Source organism: Procambarus clarkii, chromosome 47 (genome assembly GCF_040958095.1).
Source record: "Procambarus clarkii isolate CNS0578487 chromosome 47, FALCON_Pclarkii_2.0, whole genome shotgun sequence".
Lineage (NCBI taxonomy): Eukaryota > Metazoa > Arthropoda > Malacostraca > Decapoda > Cambaridae > Procambarus > Procambarus clarkii.
This window is the reverse complement of record NC_091196.1, coordinates 32,781,375-32,802,145: the sequence shown is the minus strand read 5'-3', so window position 1 is coordinate 32,802,145 and position 20,771 is coordinate 32,781,375. Positions and strand designations below refer to the sequence as shown.

The 20,771-nt window shown below is 43.2% G+C and overlaps 1 protein-coding gene across 15 annotated transcripts in view; it reads left to right on the top strand.

Moving 5' to 3' along the window:
- LOC123762900 (single-stranded DNA-binding protein 3) overlaps positions 1–20,771 on the top strand; it is an 871,787-nt gene that overhangs the window by 573,105 nt on the left and 277,911 nt on the right. The window contains exon 13 of one of the 15 annotated variants that reach the window (XM_069302206.1): positions 7,609–7,937. The exons of the other annotated variants lie outside the window; for them this stretch is intronic. Within the exon in view, the coding sequence (XP_069158307.1) occupies positions 7,609–7,829 (221 nt within the window). The 3' untranslated portion in view covers positions 7,830–7,937. Of the gene's footprint in view, positions 1–7,608; positions 7,938–20,771 lie in introns of those variants that run through there. 15 annotated transcript variants of the gene reach the window in all.

The following is a 20,771-nucleotide window of genomic DNA, read 5'->3' as shown; positions in this document are numbered from 1 at the left end:
CCTCCCTGAGCCTTCGCTCGATGTGTTCATGGACAGGTCATTTCTCGGCTGGGGCTTTGTAACCAGTTCTCACCAGGTCGGCTGGGGATGGTGGGGTCTGTTCGTCCGTCGGGCTCTCAGCATGGTTCGGGAGTTCATGGCTGTCTCGTTTGCGCTTCGGAGGGTTTGGGTCACTCGGTGCTCTACCATTCAGCTCCATTCGGACTGTTCTCTGGCAGTTCTTTGCCGGAACCACAGGGTTTCTCTTAGGTGTTGATCTTTGGGGCTGGTTCCTTAGAGTGGCTTGTTTGTTGGATTCTCGGGGTTTGACTAACCGTGAGGTTCATGTCCGGGGTGTGTCCTGCGTCCTGGCGGACAGCTGTCTCGGCTCATTCCTCTGTTTGCAGATTGGCCAGTCGTCGCCGACTCGTTTCGTTGGCTTTGTCGGATGTATGGACTCCTGGCAATGGACGTCTTTGAGTTGGCGTGGTCTAGGCATCGCCCATTTTATGTGCCGCCCTTACCTGCCTGCGAGGCGTTCAAGGTGGATGCCTTTCGGCACGACTGGTCGAGGTGGGGATACCTGTTCCTCTTCTCCCGGTCCAGCTGTTGCTTAGGGTTCTGACTCGGTTGGAGCCCATTCCCACGAGAGTAATCCTTATGGTTCCTTGGTGGCCGGTCCAGCTTTATTTTCAGACGCTGCTTGATAAGTATCCGATCCTGGGGCGTTTTCCAGCGGCTCCACCTCTTTCGGCAAGTTGGATCAGTCCTGGACGTGACTGGTTCGGCCTTCTCCTCGGCTCTTCGCGTCTGGTTTTTTGACGCGGGTATCACCATCTCTGTGGTAATTACCTAAGTGTAATTACCTAAGTGTAGTTACAGGATGAGAGCTACGCTCGTGGTGTCCCGTCTTCCCAGCACTCTTTGTCATATAACGCTTTGAAACTACTGACGGTCTTGGCCTCCACCACCTTCTCACTTAACTTGTTCCAACCGTCTACCACTCTATTTGCGAAGGTGAATTTTCTTATATTTCTTCGGCATCTGTGTTTAGCTAGTTTAAATCTATGACCTCTTGTTCTTGAAATTCCAGGTCTCAGGAAGTCTTCCCTGTCGATTTTATCAATTCCTGTTACTATTTTGTATGTAGTGATCATATCACCTCTTTTTCTTCTGTCTTCTAGTTTTGGCATATTTAATGCTTCTAACTTCTCCTCGTAGCTCTTGCCCTTCAGTTCTGGGAGCCACTTAGTAGCATGTCTTTGCACCTTTTCCAGTTTGTTGATGTGCTTCTTAAGATATGGGCACCACACAACAGCTGCATATTCTAGCTTTGGCCTAACAAAAGTCATGAACAATTTCTTTAGAATATCGCCATCCATGTATTTAAATGCAATTCTGAAGTTAGAAAGCATAGCATAGGCTCCTTGCACAATATTCTTTATGTGGTCCTCAGGTGATAGTTTTCTATCTAGAACCACTCCTAGATCTCTTTCTTTATCAGAATTCTTTAAAGATTTCTCACATAATATATAGGTTGTGTGGTGTCTATGTTCTCCTATTCCACATTCCATAACATGACATATATTGACATTAAATTCCATTTGCCAAGTGTGCTCCATATACTTATTTTGTCCAGGTCATCTTGAAAGGCATGACAATCATCTAAGTTTCTTATCGTTCCTATTATCTTAGCATCATCAGCAAACATGTTCATATAATGAACAAATCCACAAGGGCCATGGCGAGGATTCGAACCTGCGTCCGGGAGCATCCCAGACACTGCCTTAATCGACTGAGCTACGACAGGGTAAAAAGGGTTGAAACCAAAGTTCAACTGAACTTACGGGATCCCGTAGCCTCCCCGAGGCACAAACCAAGATTTTACACAACCCCCCCTGCACCCGAGCTATGTCAATAGGCTGTTCTCCGTCTTCGCCCTTACATCATCACACACAGTGATCACACTAACGTGATGCATCAAATGAACAAATCCAGAAGGGCCGTGATGAGGATTTGAACGTGCGTCCGGGAGCATCCCAGACACTGCCTTAATCGACTGAGCTACAACAGGGTAAAAAGATTTGTTCATTTGATGCATCACGTTAGTGTGATCTCTGTGTGTGATGATGTAAGGGCGAAGACGGAGAACAGCCTATTGACATAGCTCGGGTGCAGGGGGGGGGGGGGATTGTGTAAAATCTTGGTTTGTGCCTCGGAGAGGCTTCGGGATCCAGTAAGTTCAGTAGAACTTCGGTTTCAACCCTTTTTAGCCTGTCGTAGCTCAGTCGATTAAGGCAGTGTCTGGGATGCTCCTGGATGCAGGTTTGAATCCTCGTTACAGTCCTTGTGGATTTGTTTATTTGATGCATCACATTAGTGTGATCTCTGTGTGTGATGTTCATATAATTTTGTATACCAACTGGTAGATCATTTATGTAGACAATAAACATCACTTGTGCAAGAACTGAACCCTGTGGTACCCCACTAGTGACATTTCTCCAGTCCGATACATTGCCTCTGATTACTGCCCTCATTTTTTTCTATCAGGTAATTTTTCATCCATGTTACAAGCTTACCCGTCACCCCTCCAATATTTTCCAGTTTCCAGAACAACCTCTTTATGTGGAACTCTGTCGAAAGCCTTCTTTAGGTCCAGATAGATGCAGTCAACCCAACCATCTCTTTTCTGAAAAATCTCTGTGGCTCGATCATAGAAACTGAGTAAATTCGATACACAGGATCTTCCAGATCGAAAACCATATTGTCTGTCTGATATTATATAATTTCTCTCCAGATTTTCTACCCATTTAGTTTTGATTAGTTTTTCCAATACTTTCACTATTACACTAGTCAATGATACAGGTCTATAATTGAGGGGGTCTTCCCTGCTGCCACTTTTGTAGATTGGAACTATTTTAGCCTGTTTCCACACGTCTGTTATGACTCCTGTACACAGAGATGCCTGAAAGATCAGGTGAAGTGGAATGCTGAGTTCAGATGCACATTCTCTCAGAACCTATGGTGAAACTCCATCTGGGCCAGCTGCTTTGTTCTTACTGAACTCCTTTAGCATATTTTCCACTTCATCTCTAGACACCTCTATACGCTCTATGTTGTTCTCTGGAATTCTTATTGTGTCTGGTTCTCTGAAGATCTCATTTTGTACAAACTCACTTTGAAACTTTTCGTTTAATGTTTCACACATTTCCTTTTTATTTTCCATGTATCTGTCCCCCATTTTTAACCTCTGATTATTATCCTTTACCTGCAGCTTACTTTTATTGAATTTATAGGAAAGGTCTGGATCTGATTTACATTTGTCTGCTATAAAGTTCTCAAAGTTCCTCTCTGCCTCTCTTCTTACTGACCCGTGTGCGGCGCTGGCGGAGCCGCTCCGGCTTGCGTTCGGGGTGGACGTCACATCTGCCCCGTTTCGTACGCTTTCTCGTTTTTTGTTTCACCTCCGGCCTGCTCATGCGTCGCCTGAGCGGTCCTGGTCCTTGATCAGGGTGCCTTCTTATCTTCTCCTCAGTTTGTGGTAGCCCCTTCAGTTCAGGTTTCTGCTCTTTGGTACTGGTGGTAGGTTTGTACGTTTGCAGCCTTTCTCCGTCCTGGCGACGGTCGAGATGACTGCTTTCTGGAGGGGTTCTTGGGTTATTGCTGCTTGATTGGTTTGGCCGGGGGTAATTACCTAAGTGTAGTTACAGGATGAGAGTTACGCTCGTGGTGTCCCGTCTTCCCAGCACTCTTTGTCATATAACGCTTTGAAACTACTGACGGTCTTGGCCTCCACCACCTTCTCCCCTAACTTGTTCCAACCGTCTACCACTCTGTTTGCGAAAGTGAATTTTCTTATATTTCTTCGGCATCTGTGTTTAGCTAGTTTATATCTATGACCTCTTGTTCTTAACGTTCCAGGTCTCAAGAAATCTTCCCTATCGATTTTATCAATTCCTGTTACTATTTTGTATGTAGTGATCATATCACCTCTTTTTCTTCTGTCTTCTAGTTTTGGCATATTTAATGCCTCTAACCTCTCCTCGTAGCTCTTGCCCTTCAGTTCTGGGAGCAACTTAGTAGCATGTCTTTGCACCTTTTCCAGTTTGTTGATGTGCTTCTTAAGATATGGGCACCACACAACTGCTGCATATTCTAGCTTTGGCCTAACAAAAGTCATGAACAATTTCTTTAGAATATCGCCATCCATGTATTTAAAAGCAATTCTGAAGTTAGAAAGCGTGGCATAGGCTCCTCGCACAATGTTCTTTATGTGGTCCTCAGGTGATAGTTTTCTATCTAGAACCACCCCTAGATCTCTTTCTTTATCAGAATTCTTTAAAGATTTCTCACATAATATATAGGTTGTGTGGGGTCTATGTTCTCCTATTCCACATTCCATAACATGGCATTTATTAATATTAAATTCCATTTGCCAAGTGGCGCTCCATGTACTTATTTTGTCCAGGTCTTCTTGAAGGGCATGACAATCATCTAAGTTTCTTATCCTTCCTATTTTCTTAGCATCATCAGCAAACATGTTCATATACTTCTGTATACCAACTGGTAGATCATTTATGTAGACAACAAACATCACTGGTGCAAGAACTGAACCCTGTGGTACTCCACTTGTGACATTTCTCCAGTCCGATACATTGCCTCTGATCACAGCCCTCATTTTTCTATCAGTCAGAAAATTTTTCATCCATGTTAGAAGCGTACCTGTCACTCCTCCAATATTTTCCAGTTTCCAGAACAACCTCTTATGTGGAACTCTGTCGAAAGCCTTTTTCAGGTCCAGATAGATGCAGTCAACCCAACCATCTCACAGGGTGCGTCCTGTGTTATCCGGTTGCGCTTTTTGCCGTTTCCTGCGTACCGTACTGTGTCTGGGAATGCGCGTTGGGTTGATCCGGTTCCCCTCATTCCCTGTTTCAGGGCTCGGGTCTCCCAGGTATTCCGCAGAGTTTTTCAGTTTTCCAGCCTGCGGTCTGTCCTTGCGCCCGTGCTGTTCAGGCGTTTGCAGCTTTTACTGCTGCTGTTGGTGACGTCTAGGGCTAATTTCGGGCGCAGGGATTTGAGGGTCACACAGGTTCTTGGCCGCCCATTCTTTATGAGCGTCTGCTCCTTTGCGTTTTTGTTGCCTTGGGTCGCAGGTTGCAGCCTGTTGTCTCTGCTTTGCGTTGCAGAGTTTGTGGCGGCCGCCTCCCGGGATAGCCCTTTCTTTTCCTTCTGTTTGGGTATGTAGCTCCAGGGAGCCGTAGAGGCTCCCAACAGAAAACCAGCATTGAATGTAATGAAACGCCATTTTCTGGGTGAGCCTCGGAGGCTCCCTGGCAACCCTCCCTCATACCGGTCGGCGTTTTTTTCGCGTTGGTTAAAGCTTAGCTTCCGAACTAATGCTAGGCAGCCGGTGCGGTAGGTCCGGGGCTCCCCCCTCCCTCTCTTGGGGCGGGGAGGGCTGCGCGGATGATCGGCGCGGCAGTAAAGTGTGATGTTTGCTTGTTTGCTTGTTTCCTTGGGATTGTAGGGAGTTTCTACCTCTCTGTTCGTTTTTTTGTTTTAGTTTTTTTACCATGTGGGGTTTGTTTTGTTATGCCTACCTTTCTGGGTGCCTAACCCTGGTCGATGGCAGATAAGGAAAACCCCAACCACAAGGGGTTTTTCCAGGGCCATTGGTCCCTGAAACCTCTCTGAAGGGGCCAGGTTCTGGCGCTGGTCCCTGATAGGTCTGAACTCCTTAGCTAATGTCCTGGTCTAATATAACATACATTAGCCTGATAAGCTCCAGGTAGCCTCCAGGGCTCACCCAGAAAATGGGGTTTCATTACATTCAATGCTCGTTTTTTCATTAACTGGTATAATCTTTCCTTTCATTTTTTTTTGGTCCTGTTCTTATAACATTTTCTCCATTCCACTCTTTAGTACAGTGGTACCTCAGTTTATGAATGCCCCTTTTTACAAACTTCGGGTTACGAGCCCTATTTCTTCGGAAAATTTGAATCGGCTTACAAACTTTACCTCGAGATACGAGTTCGTTGATACGCGCATGGCCGACCTAGCATGTGGTGGCATGGCGATCGCGCCTCAGTTTCCCAGTGCTTCCCGCCTAGTGACTATCCCGCCTGAATTCTTTGCAAGGATTTACAGTTTCTTTTCGGATTTTCGGCTGTTTGAACAAAAAAGTTATTATATGTCTCGCCATGGGTCCCAAGAAAGCCAGTGGTAAGGTTCAAGGCAAGAAAACACATGTGAAAATGACCATAGAGGAAAAACGAGATCATTCGTAAACATGAAAATGGTGCACGTGTTGTTGAACTAGCTAGGCAGTATAACAAATCTTCAGGGGAGGAGGAGGAGGCAGTAGCGGATGTCCCTTCCTCATTAATTAAGAAAATGTGTGCAGTATGGGAAGAACTGCAAAGTTTTGCTGAAAAGAATCACCCAGATAAAGCTTTAGCAGGCCGTTGCATTGATCTTATTAATGACTATGTGATGTCTCACTACAGACAAGTGTTACAAAGAAGGGAAAAACAATCTTCAAGAAAAAAATTAGAAAATCATGCAGTGAGGTAGAAGTAGGTCCTAGGGGTATGACGGCAAAACGTGCCAGTGTGTGTACTCCAGAGAAGTCATCACTGCCTGATGTTATAATGGAAGGGGACACCCCTTCCAAACTGTAACACCTCTCCTCCTCCTCTTCCCCCTCCTCACTGTCTTCCATATGCCAATAGGAGTCATCAGTAAAAGTAAGTAATAACTTGTACATACTTTTTTAGTGAAGATTTGGGTGAATTTGGTATAAAATTTACTTTGAAGCGAATTTTTTGGGGAGTCAGGAACGGATTAATTAATTTTCCCATTATTTCTTATGGGGAAATTCGCTTCGGTTTACGAATTTTCGAGTCACAAACCATCTCCAGGAACGGATTAAATTCGTAAACTGAGGTGCCCCGTCTGTATCAATTTTTATATATTTCTCTCTAGTACCTAGCCCATTTAAATTTGCTTCCTAAAAACCTCTTACAGATTGTTACCTATTCTGTTCCATATATGCTCTCATGGTCCTTTGCAAGTTTGGGTCCCAAATCCAAGGCTATTTATAACGGTAGTGATAATAATATTAGTAAGATGGGTTGCCAGCCCAATCCTTCTACCCTCCTATAACTGAACCTCTGTTAGTGAAACATCATCAGTACTGTCATGGTTGCTTTCCAGGAGAGTTATGGGGCTGATTCTACAGTATATGGTGCTGCACTGTATAGTGTGGATGAAGTCTTTCTTTTGGACATACGCCTCCCCAGTCCATGAAAGTGGGAACAAAATAATGATGGTCATAGCTCTTGCCTCTGGTTGCACATATTAACCTAAGTTCCATATTGGCAGGTTTATATTACACTAGACACTTGGTACTATAGATTAATATGCGTTAGGGATATAATGATTATTCAATGCAATAATTATAATATTTTGTATCGTGTGAAATGTACTTATAAATCATACTTTACAAAATGTGTGACTTGTGTACATAATAGTAGCATAACAGCTTTGTATGTGTTATCTGATTTGTGACGTTGTTCCCCCTTCCTCCACAAAAGCTAGAGGAGTAACTGTAGTAACTTTTTTTAGGGTCAAGTGGAGCTTTCTCTCCTGCCCGCCTGCCTCCCACCCCTCGGCCAGGTATTACAGTATGGAGAGCTTCAACTCGCTGCACCTCAGGGTTTCACCGTAGCTCTTGCCTGTTCTCTCTAATATTTTTTCCTTGTCAACTAACTTTCATGAATTCCTACCATTGCCCATCTTTGTTAATTTCATTTACTGTTAAAATCATTGTGAAAGGTGTGTGCTGATATCAGCTGTGGGGTTAGTTAAATGAAAGTGGCTGTAAAAATTTACTTTATAAACCAGTGAGTACCATGTATAACAATTTTAAAAAGAGATATTAAAGCAGAAATTGCATGAGAAAGCTGTTGTTTATTGGTGTTGTGTTGTGAATGTGTATCAAATAGCTTTTGCTACAATTGCTTAAATGAATTATAACTCATAAAATTTTAGCTACTTTTTATCACTGCAGCATTTTGGCATAACAATACCTAGTTAGTACAGTATACCCCAATTAGTATTCCTCAGATAATTTAGGAAAACATTGAATTGGCAAACACTGTATATGATTTACATGAAGACAATTCAGTATTTCTGAAAATTTAAAAAAAATCTGAAAAATATTCCTGCAGATGCTAGCCAAACAAGCTCAGAAACTTAACACAGTTCGAAACATAGGGTAACTGACACCCAGGGGTATGTGAACACAAAGATGAGCAGTCATATGAAAATTTAATTTTAGGGGGTAGAAATGAACAGTATTTCAGCACAGATCCAAAGGAAATTAGAAGTGCAACAAAATACTGAAGAATCTGAGCAAGAAAATAAATTGATTGAAACAACAACCAGAAGTCATTGTAATAACCCTGTAGAGCCAAAACAGTGTAGTACATGAAAAAAAAAAGAAACCCTGCCTATATTGTGCTTAGGGTGTATGTATGGGTTATCAGGAAGAAATATTGGAACATGCCTCTATGATCACCCAGACAAATTAAAAAAAAATCTAAATACAGGTTGGTGTTGTATCAAAAGTTGCAAGTTTTTAATTTCAAAATTGTGTACCAACTTACTAGTGAGAAGAGCTATGACAAACTGCCTAGCATTTAATAATAATTTACTGTGTCTGGAAACAGGAAGCTCGAGTGTGTTCATACAGGTTGGGCTTTTATCGAGGTGTTTCCTCCCCTCCCTCCTTGGGTCAAATTACTGACCCCACCCAGGATGCAACCCCACAACAAGCTGAATAACTCCTGAGTACCTACTTGATGCTAGGCGAGCAGGCATTAGGCAAAAGGAAATGTGTCCAACCATTTCTGTCCCGCCCGGGATTCGATCCCGGAATTCTCAATTGTATGTCGAGAACAAACTCGACTGTACTACAGGGACCCTTGAATTAGTTTTATTATATATCATAAGAATCAGACAAATAAAACAAAATGAATGCCAGCAAAGCCATTATGGAGATAGCCACAGGCCTACATGAAGAAAGTTGTTTAACCACTTAACTGCGCCAACCGAGTATTCTCGGTTGGTGGGAAACTGCACCAACCGAGAAAACTCTTTTTGATTTTTCGGTACCAATTCTAAATGTTTACGAGGTTGGTTGTGTACGAAATGGACTCTTAGGACCTCCAGTGAGAGGCAGCCATCTTGGAAAAAATTCCCAGAATGCCCTAAAGCTGCTGGCTGGGTTAGTACTGAATGAGCAACCATGGGTGGCGCACGCTTCTCTGGCTTCCAAACACCTGTCAGACACAGTGTTGAAAGATAACGCTCTGTTGGTGAAATTCAAACCTTATTGTTTGAAGAACATAAGGTCATAATATTGGTGAAGCTAGGTGCAATAAGGACCTAACACAAAGGTCGGATGCAAGTGATACAGCACCAATGAGGAGGATACAGCGAGCGTATCCAGTTGTAGATCTGAGCATCACCCGTTGCAATCCTATGCCATCTCCAATTTATTTAGATGATACATAGATGAATTGTTTTCTGCGTTCAGTGATGATGCATCTGATACAAGTAGCATAGATGAACAGTGTTAGCGGCTTCCATGGTGGTGTTTTCCATAGATATTTTCAAGAATACCTGAATCTCTTCCTAACTGACGGACACTCTTTGAGGCTAGCTGAATCTCTTCCTGTGTGGGACCATACAAAGAGCTCTTTTCAAGACTACCTTACAAATTGATCTTTTCCTGTAATCTTTTCAATACTACCTTATGCTTTACAAGCTTGGCTACATATAACCTACAAGTATTAAAGCCAAGAGTGTACGTGAGAGCATTATTTGCAAGCACACAGAATGAAGAAACAGGAAGCGAAAATTTATCTGTAGCTGGTGCACTGAGAGCGAAGTCGTGCTGTGTACCATGGACTACTTCGTTGATTATTACTCACTTCCGAAGTACTGAGTGTGTAATACAGTGTGTTTATTGTGGACACATTACTGACACATGTATCTCAGTTCCATAGAACATTATGAACGTTTTACTGTATACATATTGTAAAGGATACAAATATGCATCATATACGATAAAAAAAACAAATAAAACCGCTTTGGAAATACATAAAACAAATAATTGAAAATATATATATGTGGCAACACCCGGTGCTTGAATGGCCCGCGCGACTGTGTAGTCCATGGTACACAGCGAAGTCGCGCTGTGTACCATGGACTACTTCGTTGATTACTACTCACTTCCGAAGTACTGAGTGTGTAATACAGTGTTTATTGTGGACACATTACTGACACATGTATCACAGTTCCCTGGAACATTATGAACGTTTTACTGTATACATATTGTAAAGGACACAAATATGCATCATATATGATAAAAAAAACAAATAAAACCGCATTGGAAATACATAAAACAAATAATTGAAAATATATTTGTGGCAACACCCGGTGCTTGAATGGCCCGCGCAACTGTGTCTGGGCGATTCATGCATGGGCAACCCAGCCGTGATGACGTCACAGCGCACCTTGTCCACATCCCCACAGCCAAAGTAAGTGAAATTTGGTATTTATTTTTACATAGATATGTTCAGGGAAGGGAATTTTATCATTTTACAAAGAAAAAAGAATTTTTTGGGAACTCTTTATTTCATGCGCACTAGGGGAATTTCACAATAAACTCGGCACAGCATGGTGGTTAACAAGAGGAAGAGAAGAATGTCAAGGCTGTATCATCAACACGGTCATGGTGGACAGGATACACACTGGCACCCTCACCAGAATCACACATATTAACACCACAAATACTGTATCATTCACTTTTGTTAACATACAAGGTATCATACCATGTTGGGCAAACATAGTCCAGTCTGTAACTGGCTTCCTCCCTTTGAGGCAAATGGTAATTGCAACCTTAAGTTGTAGGTCTTTTAGAGGACTACTGTGGCAGTGAAATACTGGTACCAGAATAAAAGAAAATCAGAGGTGACAGCAAACATGGTACATTAACCCCTAAAATGCACCAGTTGTTTGAGAATGATTAGCTCAAATACTCCAATTGCCTAGAGGTGATTTAAGGTGGCCTGGTCGAGGACCGGGCCGCGGGGACACTAAAAGCCCCGAAATCATCTCAAGATAACCTCAATCATCTCATCATCATCTCAAGATACCCCATTTTCCTTAAAAAGCCCCACCCATTTTAGGGGGATGTCTGTTGACATTAGAGACCCTTGTTAATCGTTTGCCATATTTGGAAAAAATCCTGAGTTCCTTAGTTTCCTTCCAAGGCTTTGGTAAACAGATGCAGATCATGCCTGGCTCATGACCATCCTTTGTCTGAACATGCAGGGCGACTTTGCTTGGAACCTTTGAACTTATAATAGCAAATGAGTGATTCCTGTGCATATATTTACAGGCCAAAATGTGTACTATGTGCAAATATATGATTTAAGGATATATAAGTATGAAAAAACAGCATTGAATGTAATGAAATTCAGTTTATGTGAGACTCTTTTGTGACTCTCTGAAGCTACTATCTCTGACAATGAGCCATACTACTGGGTCCCATCAGTCGCAGAGTTCTATTGGCCTACCGGGAACCTGAGTCAGAACCTGGTTTCCTCACAGAGGTGCAGAGAACGGTGGCATTTATGTATTAAGTTATTTATGCTATCCACAGGGAAAGATACCTAGAAAGTCAGTGAAACAATACAAACCACTGCAGGCTTCATATGAGACTGCAGCCTCGAGAACTTTTTAAAGATCTCCACAAACTATGTAAACAATCAATTGAAAATTGATGAAACTTGCACCAGCTCATTCGCCTCACCTCTACACTCTTTTAGGGGGGCTAAGGGAGGTAGCATGCAGTCAGCTGAGGTGCTCCTTCCTTAGTTCTATGAAGATGTCAACACCCCTGACAACCTAGAGGGCTGAGGGTGTCAGGGAGCCACCAGAGCTTACCCCAGAAATTGGTGTTTCATTACATAACACACTGGTGTTCTGGGAAAAGCCCCCCCCTTGTTGCTCACTGAAGCTGACTACCCATGCAGAAGGAAACAATGGGTAGGTACCAGGGAGAAGAAAGCACTGCAGGCACTATAACCTCCAAAACCCCCATGCCCAAATTTCATCCCAGGAAACATTCACGAAGACAGACGATAGAGCGGCAATCTTCAAAAAGTTATGGGCACAAGGGTAGACCGCAAGCTGGGTAGACATAACACTGCTGACAACCTGAGAAACATGGGCCCCTGAAACAGAGGACCAAAGTGATGGGGATAATCCAAAAGAAATCCATCGAGGCAGAACCATTGTCATGAAAGTACCGCCGAAGAGCTACCACCGGACAGAACACAAGCTGAACCAATCAAGCAGCAATGACCAATGGACCCCTTATAGAAGCCAGCTGACATGTCCTTTTCCAGAAAAGGAGCTAGAACATATAAACAAACTGCCTACAAGGGGCAAACAAACATAAACCTTGGGGCTGGATGAGAGCATGAGGCTCACCAACCTGACAACCAGAAACAAAAGAAAGAAAGAAACAAACAAACAGTCTGCAAGAAACAATCCTAAACTGAAGGGGTCACAGTAAACTGAGCAGAAGAAAAGAATGAACATGGTCAAGAGACCAAGCAAGCTCAGGCAGTGTACAAGCAGGCCGAAGGTAAAACAATGCACGAGACAGCTTGCAAAACAGAGCCAAAGGAACATCAATCCTGAATACAAGCTGCAGCGGCACTGCCAACGCCACACAGTGTGGGGTTACAGTATTCAGCATGAGATGTGGAACAAGAACTAGCTTAAACAGAAAAGAGAGCACCACCCTGCTGAAATAGAGGGAATACAGAGAATATATATGGCACACATAGATGAGATAAAGCACCTAAATTATTTGAATCGTCTCAAAGCTCTCCAAATGTACTCACTAGAAAGGAGACGAGGGAGATACCAAATAATATACACATGGAAAATACTGGAGGGCCAGTTCCCAAATCTGCACAGTAAAATAACAACATACTGGAGTGAACGATATGAAAGAAAATGCAGAATAGAACCAGTGAAGAGCAGAGGTGCCATAGGCACAATCAGAGAACATTGTATAAACATCAGAGGTCCACGGTTGTTCAACATCCTACCAGTGAGCATCAGAAATATTGCCAGAACCACCATGGACATCTTCAAGAGAAAACTAGATTGTTTTCTTCAAGGAGTGCTGGACCAACCGGGCTGTGACGGGTATGTGGGCCTGCAGGCCGCTCCAAGCAACAGCCTGGTGGACCAAACTCTCTCAAGTCAAGCCTGGCCTCGGGCCGGGCTTGGGGAGTAGAAGAACTCCCAGAACCCCATCAAGCAGAAGCACAGCAACAAAGAGAAAGGAAGAAGTGGCGAAATGAAAGCCATGAAACCTCATACTACCACCTCAGTGAAGACCACTGGGAGGACATCATCAACCCAGTCACCTGATCTTATAGAGACTGTAATAAACAAGCATCGAAAGCCCAGACATTAAGAGTGGAGGAAGTTGAGCAAGCAAAGTATGCCACTGGGCTGACCCAGTGTTTTTCACTGGGTTGAAAAACACCTGGGTTCAGACATCAAGAAAGCAGTGCCTAAAACTAAGATGGGTTTGGCATCCAAGGAGCCAAAAGAGCCACTCTTTCCCTGCAGGTTTTCAATCATGGTAGGACCCTGAGCAACAGCTGGGCTAGGAGGTAAAGGTCTGAAGTGAACCCTCCCCCCCCCCCTCCAAAAGAGACAAGGAGACAGCTCAAAAGTGGCAAGGTCAAAAGTGAACCTCTCCCTCCACACCAGTTGAGACAAGGAACTACAGGAAAATAGGTCAAATGGGGCCATAGAGTGGAGCCCAAAGGAATCTGAATACTCCATAGCCCATACTACATGGCCGCAGACTCTCAAATCATACTGTGCTCCCAGCAAATGAGGAAAGACCAATGACCCTGTCCAGCCTTGTGAGCACTCAAAGCCCCAATTGAAAGACAAGGTGTCCATGAATATGTTGAGGGCCGGATTTTTTCATGGATATGATACCAACATCAAATCACATATCAGACGTCGCCCTATCCCCACTAGATTTTGAAGAAGCCATAAACAGTATGCCTATGCACTCTGCACCAGGCCCGGATTCTTGGAACTCCATATTCATCAAGAACTGTAAAAAACCACTATCGCAGGCCCTTCACATTCTGTGGAGACAAAGCCTAGATACTGGCGTTATCCCTGACATACTAAAAACAGCAGAGATAGCACCACTCCATAAAGGAGGAAATAAGGCAGAGGCAAAAAATTACAGACCGATAGCACTAACATCGCACATCATAAAAATTTTTGAGAGAGTGCTAAGAAGTAAGATCACAAAATACATGGAATCACAGCATCTCCATAACCCCGGACAACATGGTTTCAGAACAGGGCGCTCTTGCCTGTCGCAGTTGCTGGACCACTATGATATGGCATTAGATGCTATGGAAGACAAACAAAACGCTGATGTAATTTACACAGATTTCGCAAAAGCTTTTGATAAATGTGACCATGGTGTTATTGCACATAAAATGCGTTCAAAAGGAATTACCGGGAAAATAGGCAGATGGATCTACAATTTCCTGACTGACAGAACCCAATGTGTAATAGTCAACAAAATAAAATCCAGCCCATCAACCGTGAAGAGCTCAGTCCCCCAGGGTACTGTGCTTGCTCCAGTACTTTTTCTCATCCTCATATCGGACATAGACCAGAACACAACCTATAGCACTGTATCATCCTTTGCAGATGACACTAGGATTTTCATGAGAGTTGGCAACATAGAGGACACGGCAAACCTCCAATCAGATGTTGATCAGGTCTTTCTATGGGCTACAGAAAATAATATGGTATTCAACGAGGATAAGTTTCAGCTCATGCGCTACGGAAAAATTGAAAACATAAAAACAGGAACCACGTACAAAACACAGGCAAATCATAACATAGAACGAAAAGGCAATGTAAAGGACCTGGGTGTACTCATGTCGGAAGACCTTACCTTTAAAGAACACAATAAAGTAGCCGTCACAACTGCAAGAAAAATGACAGGTTGGATAACAAGAACTTTTCACACTAGAGATGCTATACCGATGATGATACTTTTCAAAACGCTTGTGCTATCTAGAGTGGAGTACTGCTGCACAATGACAGCCCCTTTCAAAGCTGGAGAAATTGCTGACCTAGAGAGCGTGCAGAGATCCTTTACTGCTAGAATCCACTCAGTAAAACATCTAAATTACTGGGACCGACTAAAGAGCCTAAATCTGTACTCCCTTGAGCGCAGGCGGGAGAGATACATAATAATTTACACGTGGAAAATAATTGAGGGGCTGGTCCCAAACCTGCACACAGAAATAACACCACATGAGACCAGAAGACATGGCAGGATGTGCAGAATACCCCCGTTGAAAAGCAGAGGTGCAACAGGTACTCTGAGAGAGAACTCTATCAACATCAGAGGCCCGAGACTGTTCAACACGCTTCCACTACACATAAGGGGCATAACTGGCAAACCCCTCACAGTGTTTAAGAGAGAACTGGATAAGCACCTCCAAAGGATACCTGATCAACCAGGCTGTGACTCATACGTCAGGCTGCAAGCAGCCGCGTCTAACAGCCTGGTTGATCAGTCCAGCAACCAGGAGGCCTGGTCGACGACCGGGCCGCGGGGACACTAAGCCCCGGAAGCACCTCAAGGTAGCCTCAAGGTAGGTAGCCGGGGGAAGGAATGCACCAAGGAACCAAACCCTGAAAAGCCTAAAGCTGGAACCAGTGATGCAACAACCGGTGAAGGGCCAATGGAGTCTGTACTCAACAGTATTAGCAGCAGTAAAAGTGGCTTCTCTGGAGAAACCAGGAAAGCTTCTGATGCCAAACCCTGCCCAGGGATGTATGAGGATGGCAAAGAGTCGAGGGTCTCGCAAAGTTGCTTAACCCTTAAAGTGCGCATCACGTCATATGACGTGCTGGACGTTGTTCCAGTCAACTGCGCATCACGTCATATGATGTGTTGGAGTACTACGCAAGATTTAAACAGCCCGCGGATACACGGGGTTCACCACACCTTCATCAGGGCTCTTGTAAACAGATGCCATTTTAAAAAAAAATCGTGGGCCAAACTCCCGGGTGTTATTGGCCTCAGTACTGAGTGAGCAACCACGCCTGACGCACGCAGCATGAGCTAACAGCACTGCTGTTCAGCTTGTGACCACAGCATCGCCTAAAAATGCCAAATTATACTTGTTCATGCTATTATGTAGCGATGATATTATTACAGAAGACCCTTGACTGTGATAAAACTGACCAGGGTTCTGATAATAGCAGGATTGTGGTGATATTTAGCGCTGTGCGCCATGGAGGGAGGAGTAATGCTGTGGGAGGGAGGGTGGTGGCGATGTCTTTTGACTGTGTGTGGCCACCTTCTATTGACTGCACTCAGCATACCAGCTTAGTGGTTCACTATGGTGAACACAAATGTAGATACTTATATATAACGCGTGTATAGAGGGTATAAACAGCAAGAGAAGGTTTGGAGCCGCCATTTTGGTGAGGGCGGTGGCGTCGCGCAGACGACGCCACCGTGTAGACGACGGTGTTGTTTACTGGTTACCACGATGGTCTTTGGGCACCATACCAGTTTATTTGTACAAGTATGGTGAATAAAACAGGTAGATATTTATATATAATGTGTGTATATAGCGTAATAACACCACACAGTATTGTTGGAGGAGAAATATTAGTGCGTCTGGCCTTAAGGGCGGCCGCCGATCAGCTGACTGTGTGAATAGCTACATCTTTGCGCCTTTACTCACCATACAAGCTTAGATGTACAGTTATGGTGAACAAAACATGTAGATACTTATATATAACGTCTGTATATAGTGAATTATAGCAAAAACATTATTGTGGGAGGAGAATGTGGGTGAGTCAGATGACTGGAGGGAGGGCGGGAGTGGCTGGCTGGTAAACGGCGGTCACTCCTTGTTACTTTTTGATTCATAATAGCTACTTAGTGGTTCGTTATAGTGAACAAAACATGCAGATACTTATATATAACCTGTGCTTATAATGTAATAACCGACAAAGTATTTGTAAGTATATCAAACTACACACTATTGAATAATATTACAGCAAAAAAAAGTATGAAAAATCAATCAGAGACATTGAAATAATTCGGTAATTATCTCTTTGTGGCAACTCCGGCCTGACAGCTTGCGAGCAACAGACCGCCTGGGACGCATGCTGAGTCAGCGCCTATAATTTGCCAGACTTCCCCGCCCTATAGCGGGCAATATATGCCACTTACGATTTTTTTATTATTTTTCCCGTGATCAGTGAACACAAATTAACAGGTTAGGAAGAAAAAATATATATATTTTTTTTTTTCAAAATGACATGCGCCTGTGGGGATGACAGGATATTAAACCCCGAGCATGTTAAGGGTTAACCCTCAAACCGCGCATATCATATATAAATGATATCAGTGACAAAACCGAAACCGCGCACATCATTTATATATGATTTCGTGTTTAGCGCTATAATTTAAACTCCCCGCCTGGGATAGGGGCAGCTATAGTACAGCCATGACTGATAGTTGCCAGATGCCACCTAGAAAAAAAATCCAGGCCAACATTCTTGGGTGTGAGAGCGTCAGTATTGAGCAAGCCACCAAGGCTGGCGCACGCAGCATGAGCTCACAGCACCGCTGTTCAGCTTGTGACCACAGCATCGCCTACAAATACCATAATATATATGATACTGCTATTATTTAGCAGTGAGAGTATTACTGAAGCCCCCTGACTGTGATAAAACTGACCAGGATTCTGATAATAGCAGGATTGTGCTGATATTTAGCGCTGTGCTCCATTGAGGGAGGCGTAAGGCTGTGCGAGGGAGGGTTGTGGCGTCGTCTTCTGACTGTGTGTGGCCACCATTTATTGACTGCACTCACCATACCAGCTTAGTGGTTCGATATGGTGAACACAAATGTAGATACTTATATATAACGTGTGTATATAGGGTATAAACAGCAAGAGGAGTAGGTTGGGAGCCGCCATTTTGGTGAGGGCGGTGGCGTCGTCTGCACGACTTATCATGTTGTTTACTGGTGACCACAATAGTCTTTGGGCACCATACCAGCTTATTTGTTCAGGTATGGTGAATAAAACAGGTAGATACTTATATATAATATGTGTATATAGCGTAATAACACCACAAACAGTATTGTTGAAGGACAAATATTAGTGCGTCTGGCCTTGAGGGCGGCCGCCGATCAGCTGACTGTGTGAGTAGCTACGTCTTTGTGGCCTTTACTCACCATACAAGCTTAGATGTACAGTTATGGTGAACAAAACATGTAAATACGTATATATAACGTCTGTGTATAGTGAATAAATACAGAAAGAGTATTGTAGGAGGTGAATGAGGGTGAGTGAGGTGGTGTTGAGGGAGTGAGTGGCTCGCTGGTGTTTGGCGGTCACTCCTCGTTGCTTTTTGACTCACAAGACCAACTTAGTAGTTCGTTATGGTGTACAAAACATGCAAATACTTATATATAACCTGTGTATATAGTGTAACAACACAAAACTATTTGTTTATTGTTTTATGAACATAATAATTGAATCACTAATATGCACACAATAGTTTTGAGTACAGCGATGGTTCACACATTTTATAATATAAATATACCACAATTCACTGTATGGAATAATATTACTGCAGAAAAACTAAGAAAAAATCAATCAGAGACATTGAAATAATTAGGTAATAATATATTTGTGGCAACTGCGTCTGACAGCTCGGGCGGAGTAGACCTCATCTGGCGAAGGCTCTGCCAACGCCCCTTTTTTGCCACACTTCCCTACCCTATTGTGGCTAAAATATGCCACCTACGATTTTTTTGTTATTTTTTCCGTGATCAGGGAACAAAAATGAACACTTCTATAAGACGAAAGAATTTTTTGGATTTTTTTTTTTTTTGTTGCGCCTGTGGGTGTGAATTCCATTTGGGCCCCTAGCGGTTTGAGGGTTAAATAACTTGCAGTTAGAATGGCCTCGTGACTGAGTGGACAGCACTTAGGAGTTGTAGTTCTAAGGGCCCAGGTTTGATACCCAGCAGAGGCAGAAACAAGTGGCCAGTTTCCTTCACCTGATGCACCTGTTCACCTAGCAGTAAATAGGTACCTGGAATTTAGACTGCTGCTTAGGGCTTCTTCCTGGGAAGGGGTCTTGTGTGTGTTAGAAATATATGTACTAAACATAATAGTGGAAAAATAGATTGGTTAGAAAGGCGGGATCCAAGAGCTAATAACTCGATTCTGCAGGCCTAAATAGTAAACTGGCGAGTCACCTGTGGCTGACTCAATACCAACAGATGGCAGAGCTGCAGCCAGGTCAAGGCCACCAGAGTGTAATGACTTTTTGTAATGATTGATAAAAGCCACTAGTAAGTGAACACCAAGTCGTCATATAAAATATGAGCCTGACAGCTGAGTGGACAGTGCTTCGGATTCATAGTCCTGAGGTTCTGGGTTCGATTCCCGGTGGAGGCGGAAACAAGTGGGCAGAGTCTTTCACCCTGATTCCCCCTGTTACCTAGCAGTAAACAGGTGCGTGGGAGTTAGACAGCTGCTATGGGCTGCTTCCTGGGGGGGGTGTGTAACAAAAAGGAGGCCTGGTCGAGGACCGGGTCGCGGGCAATGCTAAGCCGTGAAATCATACAAGGAGTGTAACCTCAAGATGAGTAAATGTCAAATACTGTACTGCTGACTGTAAAGTCGATCTTAGCTTCATCAATTAATGACCTTAATACTTATCCTTACCTTGAAATTGCACAACATGAAATAGACTGAAGACCTCAGTGGATAGCCTGAGAGTCTAGACATGGAATGCAAAAGGAACCAGGTGTTGAAGATAACTCTTGCAAATGTAATTAAGCCAAGAATTATTATATAAGACAGGAATTATAATTCCTGTTGCCACCACTCCTCAATTAAATAAATAATTATGCTAATGATTCTCTGGACTCTTGAGGAGTCGGTCCAGAAATATAACCTTACTCTTGATAATTATTATATGTTAATGGAAATGAATGTAGACTTCTCTTGATAATTACAGGGGGATGTTAACTCACTTTGAGAATCTTGCAAAATATTAAAAAACCACTCCAGGTATATGTACAAGAATTAAATAAGGAAACATTTACTGATATTCAGTTACTAAATTTCATAACAATATACAGTGGTACCTCGCATAACGATTGCCTCAAAAGACGAACATTTTGGGTAACGAACGGCCCGATCGGCGTCAAATCGTCCTGTATGACGAACGCTGGTTTGAGTAACGTCAACACTACACGGTGGGGTCGTGCTGCTTCTTGCACAGTCTTAGACGCCTCCGACGATGCACATAAATTATGTTGTTCTTGTTTAAAGATGCTAATGATGCTGGGATATAAAAGGGTGACTGCTGAGATGTTGCAAAGCATTGACGTTTTTGTAGGAAAAAAGAAATGAAATGTCTGATATACAACAAATGTCAAAAAGGTTCGTTCGGTGTTTGGCAGGTAGGCTGCTCCATTATAACAATCTTTCTTTGTTTCAAATGTGTTCCATTTGTTTTGTATTTGTCATTTATGTCTCAATAATGGAGAAGCCTACCTTACATACACTGAATAAACCATTATGACATTT